The sequence below is a fragment of the Athene noctua genome, chromosome 16 (genome assembly GCF_965140245.1).
Source record: "Athene noctua chromosome 16, bAthNoc1.hap1.1, whole genome shotgun sequence".
Classification (NCBI taxonomy): domain Eukaryota; kingdom Metazoa; phylum Chordata; class Aves; order Strigiformes; family Strigidae; genus Athene; species Athene noctua.
In genome coordinates this window covers 6420696-6441278 of record NC_134052.1, presented here as the reverse complement: position 1 = coordinate 6441278, position 20583 = coordinate 6420696, and the positions used below count along the sequence as shown (strand labels likewise).

Genomic DNA, 20583 nt, shown 5'->3' with positions numbered 1-20583 from the left:
AGCCTTTTGGATCTCTTTCAAATACGAGCTGAAATAAAGAGAAAACTGCAGCCTTGGCTGGGTGAGCATAAGCAACCTCCCGAGGCTGTGCTGGTCCCTCAGCACAGCGCAGCAGAGCCCTCCTCCCTCTGTTGCATCTCATGAAGACAGGCAGGGCATTGTGGTGAATCTCTTACCGTTACTTTCGGGTAAGTAGTAACGCGTGACTCAAAAGCACTGGAGAGAGATGACTTTCTGCTTAGTGATACATCACAGGCGATCAAGCTGGCTTCCCGGGGCTGTTTTTTAAATAAAACCAAATTGAATCAGGAGGCAGAGCAACACGAGGTCAGTTTGGGGATGCACTGAGCATGGGTATGTTTTGCTCTACTGAGGTCTGTTCCCCTTCCTCCATGGCTTGGTATTGTCATCAGGGTGTTTCCTGCACTGCCTGATGCTTTTGTTGGTGTTTTTATCTCTTCCTGCGTGCGATGGCAGGGGTGTGGGTATCTACCACAGCAAACAGCATGTTTTTGGGCACACGCAAAACAGATTCTGGCTGGAGGCAGTGAGGCCAGTGGATGTGGAGCCGGTCCAGGTGCGCAGCTGGTGCCAGGGCAAGAGGAGAGGCTGGTGCTCCTCGCCGGCATAGAACAGCTCTGGGGCCCATCTGTCATGGGAGAGCTGCAGGATGGCAGAGATGCTGCTTCTGCATCTGTCTGGTGCTCAGCGAGATGGCAGGTTGGGAGAGCCAAGTCCTCCTGGCTCACACTGCTCACTTTGCACACAACTTGAAATAAGAGCTTGTCTAGCTTGAGTGGGGATGGAATCCGGCCCTTGGCAACTACCCTTTGTGCTCTCCAGTTGCATTGTGCCACTTCTTCTCCCCCTTACAAGGCTGAGTACTGGAGTGTCCTTACAGCAGGGATGGAGTGAGTCTTTCATTCTCTCAGCAAAGCAATCAGCACTAACGAGCACTGTTCCAGTCTGGGTGTTCAGGCAGGAGCAGGCAGCAGGCAGTACACCTTTGTGTGCTCACACATCTTCCCACCACGCTGGTAGGGCTGAGCAGGAGCATGGGCCAGGAGGATGACTGGAGACCTGGCACCGCAAACAGCTTGTTCATTTGGCTTCAGCCTCCCGGTGGGGTCTCCAAGGCAGATGTCACACAGGGAGGTGATACCACCCAGACGGACATTCCTGGACACCTGCAGTGCCAAGAACAGACAAAACTTCCTCCTCTCCTGGAGTCACTTGAGCTCGCTGAGAGCTCCCAGGCTGTGCTTCACAGCAAGGTGGATACAAAGGTATGTGCTTGATAGGTGGTATTGCCTTGTCCTAAACACCTTCCCCCTTTAAATCTGGGCACTGTCACCAGCTCTGCATTTTACCCCCAAATAAAGCTGGCACCCAGGGGCAGATGAGCTGAAGTACACTTGGATTTTACCCTGTGGGAGTCAGCAGAGCAAAAGGCGCTCTTAAAAGACACAAAGCTATATTTTTTCTTGGGAAGCATTTCCCTGGTGCTACACCTGGTGAAACAGCTCAGGCTGTGCGGGGTGCGATGGTGCCTTTGGCCAGGCCCCGATGCAGAGGATGAACAGTGGGATGCAGCTGGGACGTGCACCTGAGCGATGCACCGCAGAAACCTGGGGCAGCGGCGAGCAGGAGGGAGCGCCCCGCAGTAAACCACAGCGCCGAGCGTCGAAGGAAGGATGTTCGGGCACATGCAGCTGCCAGGAGATGGGGTTACAAGGCGAAGCTAAACAAAGATCGCTGTGAAAAGGAAACGGATCCCTCCTGCCGACTGTAAGGTAGGAGCTGAGCAGTAGCTGCTTGACATCATCGGGATGAGCATTGGATTACAGCAGGCAGGGACTGACTCGGGAGCGGAGGAGAACACGCCCCTCGGCCCCAGAAGTGCAACTTCATTTAGCAGCTCCCAGTAGAAGGAAACTGCAAGTCTCAAAGTGGCGGTGACTCCCCCGGCCGGCTTGGCTGCTGGTCACACCGGGCAGAGACGGCAGGAGGGTGTAATCCAGCCTTGATTTCTTCCTCGGCGGCGGGACCACGGAATTTGGGTTTCGAGAAGCAGCGGGAGCCGGGGTGGCCGTAAGTAGGGCTGTGCACGCTGCTGCGGGAGCGTGGGGCTGGCGACCGGCTGCGATGGTGGGTGGCCAGGAGACCTGCTGGCAGCGCAGCGAGGGGCTGCGCTCCTGCGGTCCCTGGCACGGGAGCCGGAGCCACGCCGCGAAGGGGGGATTTGGTTAGAGATACAGTTAACTTCTACCTAACCGGCTGAACGGCGAGATTTTGCTGCCCACAGATCGTGGGCTGTAAAACTAAGCTGCATCCTGGTTTTTCTGCTGTTGGGAAAAACTGCTTGTAGGCTGATGGCAGGGATGTGGCTGCTGTTTCACTTGGAAGATAATGCAGTTCGGTACTTGCTCTGAAGGGGTAGCAGGGAGAGCAGACTTGGCAGGTCAAAATCATAAAGGACCGTGGATCAGTGACCCCGTGGAGATTTCTGGCCTCATTTCTGACATGTGTCTATTTATTCTGAGCGACCTGCTGGAGGGAATCCCTTACCGCATCGGGTGGCTCTGTGCACCACGGGAATGGATGCCAGCCTGCGGGACAGGCGCCCGGTGCACCGTCTGTGCGGGGCCATGGTGGGAATCCATCCTTAGGGCTGTTGGGAGCTGCCCAAGGGTCCCCTCTGAACCGCAAGCGAGGGCTCTGCGGGACATGGTGGTGGAAGTGGGCTCGGAAACTTGCCGGCATCCAGCTTTCCAAGTAAATGTTTTAAAAGGCAAAGACTTGGGATAAAAAAAGAACTGCTGTGTGGTGGTATTCTCAGGAGGCTTTGCAAATTCCTCCACCTCGGAGCTGTGTGTCTTTCTCTCCTCTCTCTGGATTCCCCTAAGCAGCTGGTAGCGAGCCGCGGTGGTGAGCTTTCACATGCATGTAATGCCTTGGCCCCAGAGGGGTGTTTGGGAAATGTTTCCCTTTGCTTGGGAAGGGTAAACTGGTTGACAGAACAAGAGCCACGTTTAGCCGCAAACCCAAGAGCAGTGCCTGGGTGGCTGGGCTGGTGGCACAAACCAAGAGGAGGACACGCTGGGGTCAAATGAGCAAGAGGCAGCTGCAGAGGGAATACTGCAGCAGTGCAAGGGTGAGAGGAGACGTGATGTGGAGGTGACTTGGCTGGGTGGCAGAGCCCATCAGATGGCTGCAGCCCCTCCAGCTCTGGGCCGTTTGCTCACAGCGAGGTCGGGATGCCTGGCTTGAATAGCTGTGGGGCACACCTTGGCTGGAAAGGGCCACGGTGCTAATGCATGGCCACCCAACTGAGAAACTGTCACATTTCTGCTCTCTTGAGGGATGGTGTTTGGGAAAGAAGGATGCATGAAGAGATCCTCAATGCCTGGATTCATTCATAGTGCAGATGTAGGTTAAATGACCATTTACAAACATGGAGGCACCAATAGCACTTAGTGTACCTCCAACACAGAACAGGGCATTGAGTCCTTCAAACTGAGCTCCACGCAGCAGACAGGAGTTCCCCCATGCCATCATTTTCAGGGACACTTTCCAGTGCAGGGTCAGATGCCTCAAAGAGCCGGAGGCCATTAAATATAATACATAGGCTCCCAGGGTAGGCAGCTTGGTCATGATGGAAACCCAAGAATGTTCATCTTTCCACCACCCAATACTTCTGTACTCAGTGGCTGATTTTGAGGAGGTGTGCAGGCACAGTGAGCTAGAATGCAGGGTTTTGTTTTTTTCCCCCCTTATCCCCTTATTCCAAATAAAGGTACATCTCCTTTTGAGCCCATTGAGAGGAATACCCACAAGCATACAACCCCTTCCCCCCCCTCCCCCCCCAAATAACTATGGAAAATGTTTTCCAAGTCGCTAACATTTCTTAATCTCCCATGTTTCAGAGGCAGTTCCTGCAGCATACTGCTGTGCATTAATCCCTCCAGCCTGTCTGGGTAACCAAACACCAGCGTTATTCCTATTTTACATGGATTACACAGAAAGCACATGATTTTCCTGGGCTCATACAGGTCTGTGGCAGAATCAGGGATGAATCTACAAGTCCATAGGGAACAGCAGAAGCCTCAACCCAGCTTTTTGTTTGCCTTTTTACGCCACCCTGTTCTGGTCTCTCCCATTTTCACATTCCAATTGTTTCTCTACATGTTTAAAGGTTTTCTTAGCACCACCAAAGCTGTAGCTATGGACTGATCCAGAAAACAAATTTTCCATCACAGTACTCATTTTAGAGAGGATGAGAGGGAAAAAAACCCATGCTTCTAGTTATCTCTATCCATGACTAGAAAAAGCCAAGTCATAAAGGGAGCGGCTCCCAAGGCTTGGTAGCACCAGCCAGGAAGAAGGGAAGGTTGGGCTGCTGCGTGGACTTTGTCCCCAGCTCCTCATGACGGCAGTTAGGAGAGGTTGAGACATCACTCCAGGACTCAGCTGGCACCTGTGGCATGAGCACCAAGAGCAGTGGTTGAACTATGAACCATGTATTCCCCCATTTCAAAACTCTAACTCCCTTTGAGCTTATGGGAATAAGTACTTTACATACTTGTTTCTGGTTTGCATGGTGAGTTCCCAAACGCTTCCTTCCCCGTACAGCCCTGGAGAGGCTCAGTGCTCTTTGCACGGCTCCTCCGTGCTGGCACGTTGTCGGTCACAAGCTGTAGCCTCAGGAATTCCCCAGCAAGTGCCGAAATGCCAACTTCTGTTGATATTTGCAATGATGTAATAAGCCAAACATATCCCCACTGGAGCGTCATCAAGTTTACTGGAATTACTGTTTCCACAAAGTGTAATTAATCTGTGGTGCTCATTGCCATGAGCTATCACTGGAACAAAGAGCTCAGAAGGCATTTTAATGGATACCAGGTAGTTATTGCAGAAACAAAACAATTCTAGGTATGATTAAGAGGATATTGCATTTTAAGGATTATAAAACCTTCTGGTTCAGAGTAATTAGGGACTTATGAAAAATATTCCATTACAATTACAAGTTTTCTTTCACCTCTGAGGCCAAGGATGCCAGCAGCTACTGGGGCAGGGCACTAAATGAGACATCTCAGTCTGTGCTGAGAGGAACGGGTTCCTGTTCTGATCAGCCATGCGTACAGCCTGTTGTTTACCCTGGAGTCCAGAGACAGAAGAACAACCTTCTCTCTGCTGCCATCACCTTGCTTGAAACCAGAAAGGATTTCCTCTCTGGATCAAAAGCAGCACCATAACATCTGTTGTGTAGAATAAAGCTGAGTTCTGAAAAAAAGCATTCTGGGTTTGTCTGGAACATATATTCATTTTGAAACAATGCTGAGAGCACAAAGTTTGTTTTGTGTGTTTGTTCCTTTTGGGTAACAGCTGATGTACATAGAGGGAATCTGAACCCCAAAGATGTGCATCATGCTGATGCCCTTGTAATTCATTCCTGATGGGCTATGGATGTTTAGCTATCCAGTGAACATTTCCACAGGGGTCCCAAAATTATCTGTGGTACCTTGATGGCTTATAGGACTAGATCAGCAAATGTGAAGTGTTCTTTAGCAAGTTACTTCAGCCCATTCTTAGTCACACTGCATCGACTAATCCAACTTGCCACCCTTAAATCCCCAAACTCCTCGTGTGGGATATTGCCGGGCCTCTGCACAGAAGGGCTTTCAGAGCTCTTCCTATCACACTGGGAGCTGCAGGACTGGATGAGCCAGAAGAGGATGAGCCTTTGGGGATGGAGCAAGGGGCCCAGCTTCAGATTTGCAGATTCTGAAGCAAGGGCTGTGGGGAGAAACATCTAGCCAGAGCCAGATCTGCAGGGTTGGACAGCCAATACCAGTTGCTAAAGAGTTTCTGTCACCAAAATCAGCTTTCTTGAGAGAAAATGGGTGCTTTCCTCCATATCCCATCAGGAACAGGGCTACTCAGTGATAACTTCTACTTCAGAGCATCATTGCTACAATTTGCTTTAAGCCTCTCTTGGCTGAGGGCCATGTATTTTGAGATATTTTGCAACACATCTGAAGTGCTGGAGGTTTAACTGTTTGGGCTGCATAACACAAGAGCCAGAGTGAGGCAGGAAGGCAAAGGAGGAAAATAAAGACTGGTGGATTTCCAAAGCTGGCTTGCTTCCTTCCTGCTTTTGTTTGCCTCCCTGGTGCCCTAAAAGGGCAATGCATATTCCCAGAGTTGTGAGAATACTGTTTCTTTTCCGGTCCAGTGTTTCCAGTAAGCACTTCACTGTAAATGGGGTAAACACGAACAAAAGTGTATTGTTGAATCCCTGTGTCTTTGTTTGGCTACTGTCATGATCATAATTAGTATTTTCCACTGTAAGCCTGTCATCTGCAGATCTGAAAGTGCTTTACAAATATTTGAAGCATCTAGCAAGGGGAGCGAGTATTAATAGCTCCATTTAACAGATGGGCAAACTGACACACAGAAGCAACAAGTGCACTGTCCTTGAAGCAGGGCCAAAGCTAGCAAGTTGTCAGCTCCAACAATCAGGGAGTTTTAAAAGTGGGTCAAAAAAAAAAAAAAAAAAAGAAAGGGTGTAGATCTGTCCCAGCTTGGAAAATGATGGGGAATAGTTATAGTCAGAGTGGTACTCAACCCAGATGGGCCAGACAGATGAATTGCTGGATGAACTACTGCTTATATGGTTAAATGGTTCATCTCTTGCTTTCTGTGCTAGTATTTGTCCCTGGGATGAAGTGAAAAAACAGTCCATGATGTTCCAGAAAGTCTGAAAGCTGAAACAGCTGCTAAAATAAGCAAGTATCTTGTTGGCTGGGCTCTGCAGGTCAGGAGATTGCAATGCACCCACAGATGTTAAGGCCACAGAGGAAATGTCTTTTAGTGGGGCTTTGGGACAGCAGGAGGAGGCACATCTGTGCACAAACAGTAAAGAAACCCAAGAAGCAGAAAACAGACCCAGCAAGGCAACTAAAGCTACCAGACCAAATTTCCCCTTCTGCCTCTAAGAAGCTGACCTGGGAGTTCCACTTCTTTAAAGGGCAGTGGAGCTGCAAACCAGTATTCATTTATACTCTTGAGGCAACCACTGGGTCCCCCGTGGCACAGGTCGGGAGATGCGAGTTGCTTCAGTTCTCCCCAGCACAGCCACATGAAGTTAACAAAAGGAGAAACAAAACCAAAGAGAACTCTGTGAAGCCAGGCCCATGGCTGGACTTCCCTTGCTCTTTGACACACTACAGGCCAAATCTGTTAGCACAAACCCTCCTGAGGAGGTGCCATATGAACACCCCCATCCCACAGCCCTTCAGTTGGTCTCTCTGTGCTTGCCAAGCTGGGTTTTGGTTGAGCGTGCTGGGCAGAGCCCTGTCAGACCCTGCATCCCCCTTGCCATCCTAGTTGCTGGCAGTGGAAAAAGCATCTGAGCTTTATGCTACCCAGCAAAAGCACAGATAGTGTTTTCTTACGTTTGTTTTCTTATCCTTCCCCAGAAGCTGCTGCCCTGCTGCATATGAAGCTTGTCTGAAGTCATGTCCAGAAGGAAAGTCAACTGAATCAGGTAGGGATTCACACTGTGGGCAGATATAATTTTTTATTCACAGAGAGATGTAACATAAACAGGAATGTGTTTTTTTCTTGCTGTTTCATGGAGTCATTTGACCTCCCTCTGTATTCTGAATTATTAGATGCTAGAAAGCTAAGAGGAAAAAAGAAAAAAAAAAACAAACACAATTTGACTTTCTTGCCATAATGATTTTCCATACTTCACAGCAATGTATTTGTACCAAGCCACATTCCAGTGCTGACTCTCGGGGCAGCCCCTAGTGCAAGCTGTGCTGCACAGCCTCTCCCCTGCCCACAACGGGGACATTGTGTGCAAATCCAGCTCACAGGCTGTCTGCATGCTTTACATGGGAATATTGTTTGTCCATACATAACCATGTAAAAAAGTTTTCCTCTGCACATAAGAGTCAGCCCAGCAAGATCCAGGGAACACCCAAAGTTTAACCTTTAATGGCACTTGTGTAAATAAATGGCAGATCCACCAGCTCAGACAGTCCTTTCTGTTCACTCCCATGTCTCCTGCCCTCAGAGCATCTCCTTGGTCCTCAGATCATCTTGCTGCCTTCTCTTGTTCCTGAACTAAGCTTTCCATTACAGAGAGCTGCCATGGCCATATTGTTTGCAGATTTGGCAATACAGGATCTCAGGATTCTCTGGTGCATGTAGATATGCAGGTCTCTCAGAGCAGTTCATATCTTGTATCCAGCATCTTTCCTGTGTAAGCTAGAGACACCCAAAGTCCTTCTACACGCAGGCTGCATTTCAGTGGACCATTAAATAGTTGGCAATTCATTTTGTTAGAAGCTTTCCCTTTTCTGAGACTATAAGTTGCAATGATTGCTGAGCATCCCCGGTGTAATGTTACAGGCGTGTCTCGAGCACTGCTTCAACTCATGTCTAGATGTCATATCCCTGGTGATGTACGTAGACAGATTTACTCTGCCTGCAGAAAGGATCAGAAGCTGCTATCACCCAACACAGATGTACAAAAATTCTCCATCTGTCACAGAAATACTCAGAGAAAGGGTTGTGCAGGCCCCTGAGCTTTCTCTGCCCAGGTAGGGGGCCCAGCAGGGTAGCACACCAAAAGGACTACTGATTTCAGTGGGTAAGAGAAGCCATGGAGCCACCTGAAAGGGCTTCGCTCAGCCACCTCTCACTGCCAACCCGTTTTTAACTCCCACACTTCTCTTTTCTATTGTATGCAAAGCACCAATAGAGCCATCCCATCCCCCCAGTCCTTCTCACAGCTCCCAGAGACAGATCTGCCCCCTGCCCTGGGCTGGGGGTCCTGCTGGTGGCTCTCTGCTGTGCTGTGGGGTGGATGGACAAGGCAGCCAGCTCCAGGGAGCACAGCTAAGCCTGGCTTTGCTAATCAGCCTCATTCCACACTGACACTCTTAAGAGTTGCCCTGGTTATTTTTAGACACTGCTGGGAGCTGCCAGGGCTCTCACACCTTAGGAGGTTTCACAGGTTCTCCATCAGTCCCTTACAGCACACCGAGTCAGGACTCTTTGGATGCTGATGTGAGCTCCTATGGGATTGTGCAAGCCTGAATGAGGAAAAGCCAAGGCAGGTGGCTCTCAGCTAAATGCACCCTGTGCTAAGCAGAGCCTCCTCAACTACCAGCACTCAAACCTGCATAGTTAGAGCCTGCACAGCAGCTCTTCCAGACTAAGCTCTCCTTCCCAGCCATGCAAGAACTGCTTTCACACAGCATCAGAGCTCCACTCCTCAGATCACTGACAAAAGCTGGACAAGATTGCTTTTTCCTGCTAGGCATAAAAGACCCATTCTTGCTTACCTCTGCTCTTGCAGGAAGCTCTTCCTCCACCCAAAACCAGACCTATCCCATCAAGACCTACTGTGGCTTCACCTTCCTTTTATGTAGGACAAGGGAAGCTGTGCTAGAAAATAGCCCCAGCTGCAGTTCTTCTGCACTTACTTGACTTCTCCTTGCCCAGGGAAGCCTTCAAAGTGTTGGGGAGGTTGTGCTGGGGGTGAGCATCCCTGGGCCAGGAATTTAGGTGGGGTTTGAGTAGGTGATGTTCGCTCAGAGGTCAGTGCCTTGCTGTGATCAGAAGAGCTGTGGGACCACTGGGGAGTTTCCAGACTTTGCGGTGAAATTCAGCCAGGATTTTTCTCCCTGAATAATTTGGGGGAAGGCAGGAAACCCAAGTCTGAAGGGGATCCACACTGCAAAGGCATCCACCCCATGGCCAGGGGTGATGAGATGTCTGCACATCACAAGCAGGAAGAATACATGAGTCTTCCTGGAACATGCCTGCAATAGCAGCTGAGGACCTTTTTCAGCTGAAGGGTTTAAAGTGACTGGTCTGCGGTTCATCTGCTTTACAAGTTCAGGCATTAGCAGATCTTCCACACAGTCACTGGTTTTGTTAATGTAAAAATATGTTGACATATAAAGCTCAATAAGAAGCTGAGAGAAATTAAAAATAATGGAGAAGGGACTTGTACCCTCGTACTCCTTACAGCATTGGAAGGGTCTCTGCAGGGGACAGAGAGACCCGTGGGTGCTGGCTCACCAGGTGACGGGGACTCATGTCTGTGCTGGGTGAACATGTGGGCTTTGGCTCGCTGCTCTTTGCTGTGCAGAAGTCAGAGAGCTGTGTCCACCCACTGCGAGCCTGGCTTGAGGGGATAAGAAATGGGGGGGAGAAAGGTGCCAGCCTGCCACAAACTAGGGCTGGTGGGATCAAGCGTGCCTCATCCAGATCTGCCACCCCATCCCTCAGAGGGATGGGCATCTTTCAGAGGAGGGAGGGGGAACCAGAGTGCCCTGATTTATTTAGCACCTCGAAGCTGTGGGATGTGAAAAACAAGCTCGACCTGGGAACAAAACAAAAATACAACTGCTGTCACGGCAACTGTCTCCAGATGCACAAAGAGACCAATTATTTCCATTAATCAACTTAGTGAGAAGCTGCAGAAGAGGCTTAAGCTGCAGCCGAGGCTTGGTGCTGAGGGGAGGGAGGAGCAGAGAGCTCCATCAAACCCTGTTGCCAAGGCAAACCATGATTCCTCCGGTGGCAGAGGATTTTTGGAGCAGACGCTCAGCACCCATGCCTTGTGGGCACTGGCAGAGGGGTGCTGCCCGCTCCTTGCATAGGGATGCAGTCTGGCACCAGGCTGCCCTCCTGACAGATGGACAGCCAGATGGACGGGTGGCTCCCTCCTGCCGTCGCCCACACGTCCTGACGCTAATGAGATGCTGTCGAGGCTGAGCAATTCCCTCCTGCCTCCCCCACTCCTCCCCAGTCCTTCCCCTGGGGCCCACAGCAGCACGCATAAGGACTCAACCTACCCCGATGCCAAGGGTCGGCTGTGATTTTGAAATCTGGCTGGAGCAGCTGTTACGTCAGTTGGGAGCCAGGCAGTGGTCCGGAGGATGTGGGGCGGCAGGAGGTGCCTGGGGACAGCAGGGACACTGCAGTGGGGGTCCCTGGGGACATGCTGAAGGCCAGGAGGGAGAGGAGGGCCTAGGGGAGCTTGGTAGCACTAAAGGCAAGGTTTGTGATGTTGCAGAGGAGTCAGTCCAAGCCTACTCTTAAACCTGGGGCTAAGCTATTAGTTACCAGTTCTACAGGCATTAAGTGATCTTCATCCTGCAAAACCAGGCCAAAGCAAAAGAATGGATCTGTTTATGGACACCAAGCTCCAGTCCTCTCTGCTGTATCTGCTCTCCTCTTAGATGAATTATAATTTCACACTGATTTCTAGAGAACCCTAGAAGCTCTGTTCCTGCAAAACCACTGCAGTGCCTGGAGAAGCTGTGATGTCTGCGCTGGCTGAATTCATTGTATTTAGTGTAAGAGCCAGAGGGTGCAGAGTTACTACAAGGAATCCCACAGCAAAAGCCTTCCAAGAATAGCAATATGCCATGCCCAACCTTGACATCTCTTCACCACTGAAGTGTGGTGAGGCTTTTCCATTCTATTCTCACCTGGAAAGAAGGTTCTCAGCACACACGTGTGCTGGTAGGAGAGCAGGCTGCTGCCCTTGTCCTGCCTGTTTTCTCACCCAGCCAGGAAGCTCAGGGCTCAGCAGTTTGGAGCACATCAATTCACAGAATCACAGAATTGTTCAGGCTGGAAAACACCCTTGGGATCATCGAGTCCAACCATCAGCCCTACTCTACAAAGTTCTCCCCTACACCATATCCCCCAACATCTCATCCAAACGACCTTAAACACATCCAGGGAGGGGGACTCCCACCACCTCCCTGGGCAGCCTACTCCACTGTCTGACCACTCTTTCTGTGACAAATTTTTTCCTAATGTCCAGTCTGAACCTCCCCTGTTGCAGTAAAATTCTGGCCAATAAGACCCACCACCACCACGTTTTGGAGAACATAGACCCAGCAGGAAAGCGGGGCAGCTCTGTGCCTGGTGCAGACCCTTACCAATGCTTGTTGCATATGTAGCCACTACCAGACCGGGCTCCCAACAGCACATCTGCATCATCAGCTCGGTTGCTGGATGTGGATCTAAGCTCTAGTGCATGGGGATCATGAGCCATAGCAAGGCCTTTAAAGCACGAGCACAGGTCTAAAAATACTCTCTAACCCTGATAACACCACTACAGAGCCCTCCTTCTTTGATGTGCAACCCCTCATGCATGTTCCCAGACAAGAGCCAGTGGAAAATTTGCTGAAAATTCCAGCTGGAAGTTGTCAGACAGTTGGTGGAAACCCCCTGACCTCAAGTGCTGGCTTCAGCCCTAAGAGATTTTTTTTCTTCCTCGCTGGATGTGACTCTCCCAGCAGGAAACCTCACAGCAGCCCCACAGGGAGCACAGAAATCCCGGTGCTCCCGTGTCTGTGCTCAATCAGGCCACCCTCTGCAGTAAACCATCTTACACTGTAAATATTTTAAAAGCCCAGCAGCACTCTTGAGTATGTTTTGCTGTTGTTATGGATCCGGCCCCAGCAGGAGATGTCTAATAATAGTCACTGTACCCTGGAATGAAAGGGCAAGGGGCACTGCACAATGCGAAGAGCTCGAAGGTGACCGTATGACTTCGTGCCTTGGTCTCTGTAGGTTGACAATGAAGGGGAGAGAAATGGGATGCAATGTATGAGCCCAAGAAGGGGTCACATCCTTGTCACCAGCAGAACTTTGAAATTTTACCCCAGAAACATATCAAGATTTAGCTTGGCTTCATGGCTTTACGGCTTCAGAAGTTTGGAGGCCAAAAGAGAGCATTAGATCCCCTGGTGTGATACCAGGCAGGTGAGAGGGCAAGTGTCTGGTTGGGCTGTGGGACAAGGGAGCCATCTCCAACCAGAACCCGCAGCTGGTGGTTCCAGCTGCTGCTGACAATGGGCTGGCATGGGCTCACAGCCAGGCAGCAGCATCTTGGGACGTGAGCCCTGTGCCCGGGGACCACAGCATCCCAGTCCCTGCCCTCAGGGCTCCCTGCTGCAGCCACAGAGGTGGCTGAGGTGGAGGCGTCCCCTCCTTGGGGAGGGACAGGTTGGTCTTTAAAGGAAAGAAGGGTGGGAGAAGGTTTAGTTACGCAGGGAAATCCATTGCTGTGTTTAACCTTTGAATCTCCTTGCAGCAGCCCAGGTGTCCTGTGCTGGCCACCCTAAGGGGCAAGGATGTCTAAGCAGGGGACTGAGCTGCCTTATGCCCAAAAGTGTGTCAGGTGCCATGCAGAGACAAACAGGACTTTCTCTGACCTAGAGGCCCTTTGTGCTCACTGCAAAGGTGGGTTAAGTGGAGAAGAAAATACTGAGGAAGGCAAGAGGTAAGAGGCAGAGCAGAAAGGAGGAGCAAAACAGGCAGTGGAGGGGAAGCTGACTGAATTCAGCATAGCCTGCTGATAGCCAGCATCAGTGCAGAGTCCAAAAATAGCCATCCCTAGCCATAAAAAGCTTATAGTTTAACCTAGACAAGGGACAGATGCAATACTGTGTGAAGGGTTTCCTTGAAACTGGAGGCCGGGGCTGGGTGTGACTGTAACATCCATCCGATCCCTCAGAATTAGATCAGGACACTGGCTTGGGTCGCAGGACTTGTGTTTGCTCTGCAGACACATGGCCCTGTATTGAGTTTAACCTGCCCATAGTGTTTCCAGGTCATTTGTCTGCCACTCTTCTGTTTCTTGTGGTAACTGTTGGCTCATAGTCCCTGAGATCCATGCTGTGAAGAAGCAGGCAAAGGGGGGGGAAATGGGAATTAAATGCTGGCTTGTGAGTGGAACTGAGAGGGGCATTGAAATGACCCAAACGAAATGCCCAGGTTTCTTCTACCAAAAGGCAGAAGAAATATTTAACCCTTTAATTTCTTAGCGTCTATCTTCTAACTGGGTACAATTCACCCCCAGTATGAGTAGGTCTGGTTTAGCAACAGCCCCCAGAGCAGAGCCAGCTGCTCCATCAGCTGCTGGGTGACTTCCCTGGAGAATGCCGGTGAGCCCAGCTGCAGTCTGACAGCAAAACTTCTCCAGAAGCTGAGTCCATGCCAGCAAAGACAAGACTATTACAACTTCAGATTTTTTTACTCCTCACAAGACACTATGGAAAAATAAGTCCAGACCAAACAGCAGGTTTGGCAAAGCCATGTTATTTCAGGGGAGCACAGGAACAGAGGTGGCTCTGGTGTCTGTGGCAGCTTGCAAGGGGCTTCTTCACTTGTGGTCAGCTGCCCTGGGACAGGCAGCGCTGTGCCCCCACGGTGGAGGGGACACAGCCTCTCTCCAAGCAGCACAGAAAAGCTTTTGAGGAATGTGCAATGGGCAGCAGGTCCCAGCCCCCTGCCAGTGCCCTTTGTCACCATGCCACTCATCCCCTGCCCCGTCCGTGCGGGCTGGCACGCTGCACAGAGGGCACAGGGACCATTTCTGTTACCGTCAAGAGCAAGGAGGGAAGGGAGCAGGAAATGACCCTCTGGGGACAAGTTGAATCATCTCTTTGAAGTGCCCTGGAAACCCTTGTGTAGTGCATTTGTGTGTTGTGGGCTTATTCCTGCAATGCCTAGCAAGAGCTGGCACATTATTCCCTCCCACCGGCCCACAGGAGTACGAAAAACTGAAGGTGGGGAGCCGATGGATGATGCACCCCCACTTTGCACCGCCCTGCCACTGCTAAATGACTGTCCACAGTGACGCAGTTTCAGGTTGAACTACATGGGCATGAGGGAAGGTGGTTCCTTTCTTGTCCCTGGCAGATGTTAAAAGATGTTTCCACTGACTAAAAACCCACTGAACTGTTTTGCACTTGCCTGCAAATGCGGAAGTGCTCTTTGAAAAAATTAGGTTTTTCTATCAAAAATTGAGGTGACCGCTCCCATCACCTCCTTAGTCCAACAGCTTCCCGGAGGCAGAGAGGCTGGAGTGTCTCTGCCAGTGGGGAGGGATCTCTGCCTGCAAGGCTTTTGAGAACCGCCCACCATGGAAATCCTAAAAAAACTGCACAAATTTGAAAGTTTTGCTCATAAATCCACCCGGCTCCAGCTCTTTGCATGGAGAGCCAAAGGCAGGAGCTTTCCCAGCTGTGGAAAATAAATAAATCACATGCGCCATCTCCCGGCCACCGAGCTGGGACCCAAACCTGCCCTGAGCAGGACCTGCTTCTGCACGCTTGGTTCCTTCCCCTATTTTATATCAAGATCCCATCCTTTTCCTGTGCGATGGGAGTCACTTGGCACTGTGCTGAGCACATCTCCCTTGGGCAGCTGCATCAAGGGACACGGGGAAAGTGCTGCACCCCGGGGGCTGGCCAGCTCCTGCTGCCCAGTTTGTGGCGTCCCTCCTGCAAACCAGATGGTCCAGCCCCTGGTTGAAGGGCAGGAGGACTCCTGAGCATATCAGATCTGGATTGGCCTTGCTGATGTGGCGATGGACCCAGGCTTGTGAGGATCACTCTTACGAAAGCCTCCCAGGTCTGTGTGACATTTCTCCGGCAGCTACAGAAGGGCAGCAGCCTCTGGGCTCGGACGAGCTGCGAGGAGAACTTGTCTGGGAATGATGGATGCTCGTCCTGTCCCGGGGAGAAGGGGCTTTGCTCACTGAGATCAGCCAGCCTGCTGCATCCAGAGCCGGCGCCTCGTCCCGGGAAGGGCATGCCTGGAAAGGAAGGAGGGAAGATGAGGAAGAACAACAGCTGGGATCTCTTCCTGGGGCAAAGGATGCAGCTTTTCCCAGGGCTCATTTAACAGAGGTTAGATGGATGCCAAGCCCTGCGAGGAGGCAGGTGTTTGTGAGGATTTTCTGGATTTGGAGAAACAGGTTTTCCTGGGAGCTCTGCGTGGGCCAAGCCCAACGTCCCACCAGTGAGCTGGTGCCAGCAGTCCCTCAGCTGGCATCAGCACCAAGAGAAGAGCCACTGGGGCTACTGGGTTCATGCAGGTTTTAGGTTACTGCACTCTGCTCAGACTCAGGAACGAGGAGAATTTAACCTCTTTTATCCTGGCTATTGCATCTTTGCCAGCATCTTTCTACTGCCATGACATTGGAGATTACAGAGTCAGGAGTGCAATTCCTGCCCAGGCTGGTGGTCTGCCAGCAGATTTCCCTGGTGGGAAGATCAATATTAAGCAGGATTTGTACAGGAGGCTAAGCAAATTTCTTAGTGGGTCATTAACACAAGACACAAAAGCAAGTGAATGACAAGAAGTTGAATTGTTTTTCATTAAACACACACATTTCTAATCGGGACCTCCTTCAAATATTGACAATATCAGCAGGGCTAAAGGCATTTTTTTACAGTGAGCAGAATCACAGATAAGACAACAATTAATCTCTAACTTCCACGCAGGATAAGACAACAATTAATCTAACTTCCACGCAGAAAAACAAATTAAGTGCCAAACTGACTAAACAGGAGCAGGAACCAAGAATACCAGGTTTCCAGTGCAGAGGCAGTGTGCCCTTGCTAGCTCCATGTCTGGGAGCGAAGATGCCTGTGATACATTCCCCGAGCTGCTGAGGTCCCTGGACTCTGTGTGCTGTACAAACGCTGGCAAGTTAAACCATCGGCTGAAATGAAAACCCAACAACTTAAGGACTCATCAGGCTGAACTAAGAGCTGGCTCGCAGCGGTGCTTGCGGGTGGCGAGTGGCTGCTCTGAGCCTTTCTTCATGCTCTGTGCTTGGCACAGACACAAGCCTGGAGTGAAGGGATCCAAATATCTTACAGAAGGGCTGATTTTCACATGTTAAAGTGCTTATCTCAAAGCAGTCCAGCCCAACACTTTTTCAGTGACATCTGACAGCCAGTGGAGGCCAGTACTGATCCAAAGCCCCGTACCTATAAAATACTCCCCTGCTCCCCCAGCTTTCCAGCAGGTATCCATCAGGGCCCAGATAATTTCCCATTACAAATTCAGGTTGGATCAGCACCCCATCCCCATCCCATGCAGTGAGCCAAATTTGGCCTCTGTTCAAAGCTCCAGTGGCATTGTGAGGAGGAAGGAGGGCTTTTTCTGTAATGCTTTTTCTGTAGAAAAAAGCTGTTGCAAGTGACGTTGCAGCTCCTAAAAGAGAAGGCTAGAAAATCAGGAGAGGAAAATGTCTTGTCTGCCTTGCTTTGCAATGGGAAGATAGAACAAGGTCCAGTAAGGCAGCTGGGACGGATCCTGCCCTCACCCAACAGAGTGCGTCACCGGCATGGTGGGTCACCCGGCACGAGGGGTCACCCCACATGCTGCCCCACGTGACAGGGTTGATATCTGAGATTTCAGTAGCTGCTGCGAGAGGAACTGGAGCAGAGTTACAGGGACTATTTTTTCATGCTGTAATTTAACTCCGCAGAGTAACCTAACCTGTAGGGAGCCATGACCCCAGGCTTGCCGAGCATCCTTGACCTCACAGCTGTGTTTTCTCTACAGTGTTTTGCAGGTGTAGAGCGATGCAATGGAGGTAGAGTCCAGCACGTACACTGACTTTATTTCCTGCGATCGGGCTGGTCGGAGGAACGCTGTCCACGACATCCAACGAGATGCAACCACCATCAGCATGCGCAAGCTGACCGAGGACCTAGGTGACCTCGCTGTTGAAGGAGCAGGTGAGCTGCTGCAGGCACCAGTAATTCCAGCTCCTGGCACCCAGGCTGGATGGGCATGGCACGAAATGGCAGCACAGCTGGCCGGTGCTGTCTCCAGGACCATTACGCAGATGCTCAGGAGGAACACCTCATTCCTTGCTGCAGTCAGTGCCTTCACGTTCGCTGGGCGCTCAGCGAGTGGGCAACCCCCCAGGCTGAGGGGCTTTTGCAGTGAACGGGATGGTCCTGGGCTGCTGGCACACTCCAGCCAAGGCCCTTTGCTCGGCTGGTTGGTAGAGGCTCTAGTGCTTAAATAAGACATGGACTGATGAAGAGCCTTCCCAGGGCAAATTACGCATCAGATGTGCCTTAGGCTTTATAAAAATCAAGTGTGGGGCAGGTTGTGGTTTGCTTTTTCTCTGTTGTTTTGTTTTGTTTTGTTTTTTTTTAAATTGGCCTTCAAATAGTTCAACAGTAATTTAAATAACAGAAATAATTTTAAACACCACCAGACCTTTCCAAATCCTCCCCTGTAGCCCAAACATGGCAGCAGTATCACTCTGCTCAGTATATATGCCAGCCAGCTGATTACAAGAAGCATGAATCCTCTGCTCAGAGCACAAGCAAACCAGCCACTCTTATTTCACTAACAAGCAACAAAACATACAGTACCACTGCAGAGGGCAAACTCAGTTTTTACTCTTTTACTCCTCCAGTCTACAATCTGTAACTATGAAAACACATTACCCCAGTGGTTCCTCTTTCAACATGTCCATACTAGCACGTGTCTATCCACCCATCCATAACAAGCACAAATTAGAGCTCTTCTGACAGAGAGCAACTCTGGTAGCTGCCAGGCTGTTGGGCAGACATTCCTGGAGTTCTTGCAAGTTGCCGTTACAGGTTAGACAAGGCGAGCACATCCCTGCCCCGAGGCTCCCTCCCAGCATCACCAGATGTGTTGAGAAGTGTTTGTAATCCAGGAACATGAAGGGAGAACCCAGTGCTCTTAAGCCAAATATCTGGCTACAGGAGGGTAATGATAGGTCTTCAGGTAGCAATCTGAATAAAATCAGCTATAGCAATTACTGATCGCTTGTGTCCTCAGCAGAGTGTAACTGTGCTTTCTTCCCAATCCTCCCTTCTGCAGAAAGCCAAAGAGATGCCACTTCTTCTGAGAACGACCCTGGAGCAAGACCAAAGGGGCAAGAAAACAGCCCCTCCCCATGACAGTGCACAGGGGGTGGGATGGGGAGGAGGAGGGCCTTGCTGTGAACATTAAACAAGAATTTGCTATTGAATCTGTGGACAAAAGCCAACCTGGAACAGCAAGTTGTCTGTCAAATGCCTCTGCTGCAACCGGTTTTGTTTAGAGCACCACAAGATGGTATGCAAGGACTGGCACCTCCAAAAGACTTCTGCTTCCATCCCTAACAATTTAGAGCAGTGCTGCCGTGGTTGTAGTGATATGAGCCATTCTCAAGATGCCTTAGCTGCAACTTTCCCCTTGGGGAAAAAAACATTTCAGTAATAATAGACACATCAGACTTTCCTGTCCAAGGTACCTTACTCCTTTGCAAATCTAGATTATTATTTATTCTGTTTCCATAGATTAGAAATTTAGGTTATTGTTTTTTTCTAAGTCTAACCCTCATCTGCATCTTAGACCTGACCTGGCCTCTGGACTGTCCGTGCAGCCCCTTGTCAGGGTGGGCAGTGGGGAAGGGACCCAGCCAGCCATTCATGTCAAGCACCACTCACCTGTGCTGCTGCTGCTTAGCATCAGGAAAGGACCAAAGCACAGCTCTGTGTGGATGAGCTCCACCTACAGACCCAGCAGCACCAGCCACAGGTATCTTTTTCTTTGGGTTTTAGCATTTCAAGATATTGTTAAGGGGAGGGGAGAAACATTTTGCTAGTTTGACTGTTGAAATTCAGGCTTAACTTTGCAAGCTGTTAGCTGAGATGATCTCTGGTAGGATCTCACACCATTCTCTCTTTTAGGAGATATGTTTTGTGTTAAAGATGGTTTGATAAAACTATATAAGCTGTTGGAATAAATAATACAGCCTTCAAGTACTGAAGGTGCTTTTTTCTGCCTGGGTGTTTCTTCTTCCTCTGTTTTGCTTTGCAGCTGCTTGCGCAGTAGGGTGGTTACATCAGCTTTTCCGAACAGGGAGATAAGGAGCTGTGTTACAAGAGTCCCTTCTGTTTGGGTCTGTGAAACCCCACGAGTTTGCAGCACCCAGCTGGAAGCAGATGTAGTTGGGCACAGAAAATGCTAGAAGTCTGCCCCCACCTTCCCATGTTTGCTGTCAGGCAGCACTTTTTTCACAGGTGTTTCATCCACCCGTGGGAGCATTGCTCCCCTCCACATTACTATCCCAGAAATCAAGCACAAGGCTGGCTTGGGGCTTGGTGGAGTGGCCCAGAGCAGCAGAAGAGGTGCCAGGGAGGTGTTTTCTGTCTGCAGCACAGAGCTACAAGGACATCGCTGGTGTTCCCTCCAGCCCAGGCAGAGCTGATCCCACCAGAGCTGCGGGAAGCAGCTACAGCCTGGCTGGGATCGATGGCCAGTGCAGGGACACAGCAGAGCTGGCCCAAGAAATCCTCCCCACTGGTTACACAAGGACAAACATCACCCTGACAGCCCAGGGAAGAACTGAATGTTGCGAGTTTGAGATTTATTGGAGAAAACAAGGCCATAAATAAGCAGATAAGCTGCTGCCAGACAGAGGGAGAATTGTCTGTGGGTCTCTGAGAAGCAATGGCTGCAGGGCCAGCACAGAGATGTCCATGGCTCCAGCCCCTACAGGAAATGAGGATTTGGCAGCCAGGTAGTGGCTGCATCTGCTGCTTTGGCAGCTGCAAGCCAGCTCGGCTCCCGGAGCTGCCCGGACAACGGCCAAGAGCCTGCTCCCGTTTCCCCATGCTCTGGGGCAAAACAGCAGGTAGGTCCTGTCTCAGCTGACTGCGCAGTGGGGTCTTTAACCCCCTCTGCCACTGAACAGTATTTTTG

At 50.5% G+C, this 20583-nt stretch overlaps 1 protein-coding gene across 1 annotated transcript; it reads left to right on the top strand.

The window, feature by feature from the left end:
- The first annotated feature begins 1863 nt into the window (after positions 1 to 1863).
- PKIG (cAMP-dependent protein kinase inhibitor gamma) lies at positions 1864 to 19662 on the top strand. Its single transcript, XM_074920226.1, has 4 exons — positions 1864 to 2091; positions 7482 to 7549; positions 17410 to 17585; positions 18715 to 19662. Exons 3-4 carry the CDS (start codon positions 17435 to 17437, stop codon positions 18792 to 18794), a joined length of 231 nt encoding a protein of 76 aa, XP_074776327.1. The 5' UTR covers positions 1864 to 2091; positions 7482 to 7549; positions 17410 to 17434; the 3' UTR covers positions 18795 to 19662.
- The last annotated feature ends 921 nt before the right edge of the window (positions 19663 to 20583 follow it).

What these genes read in the sequence shown, in the direction of transcription:
- PKIG (XM_074920226.1), top strand. Translation starts at nt 17,435, where the DNA reads ATGGAGGTAGAGTCCAGCACGTACACTGACTTTATTTCCTGCGATCGG. An exon ending in CCTCGCTGTTGAAGGAGCAG is followed by an intron (nt 17,586 to 18,714) that starts GTGAGCTGCTGC and finishes TCCCTTCTGCAG; the next exon opens with AAAGCCAAAGAGATGCCACT.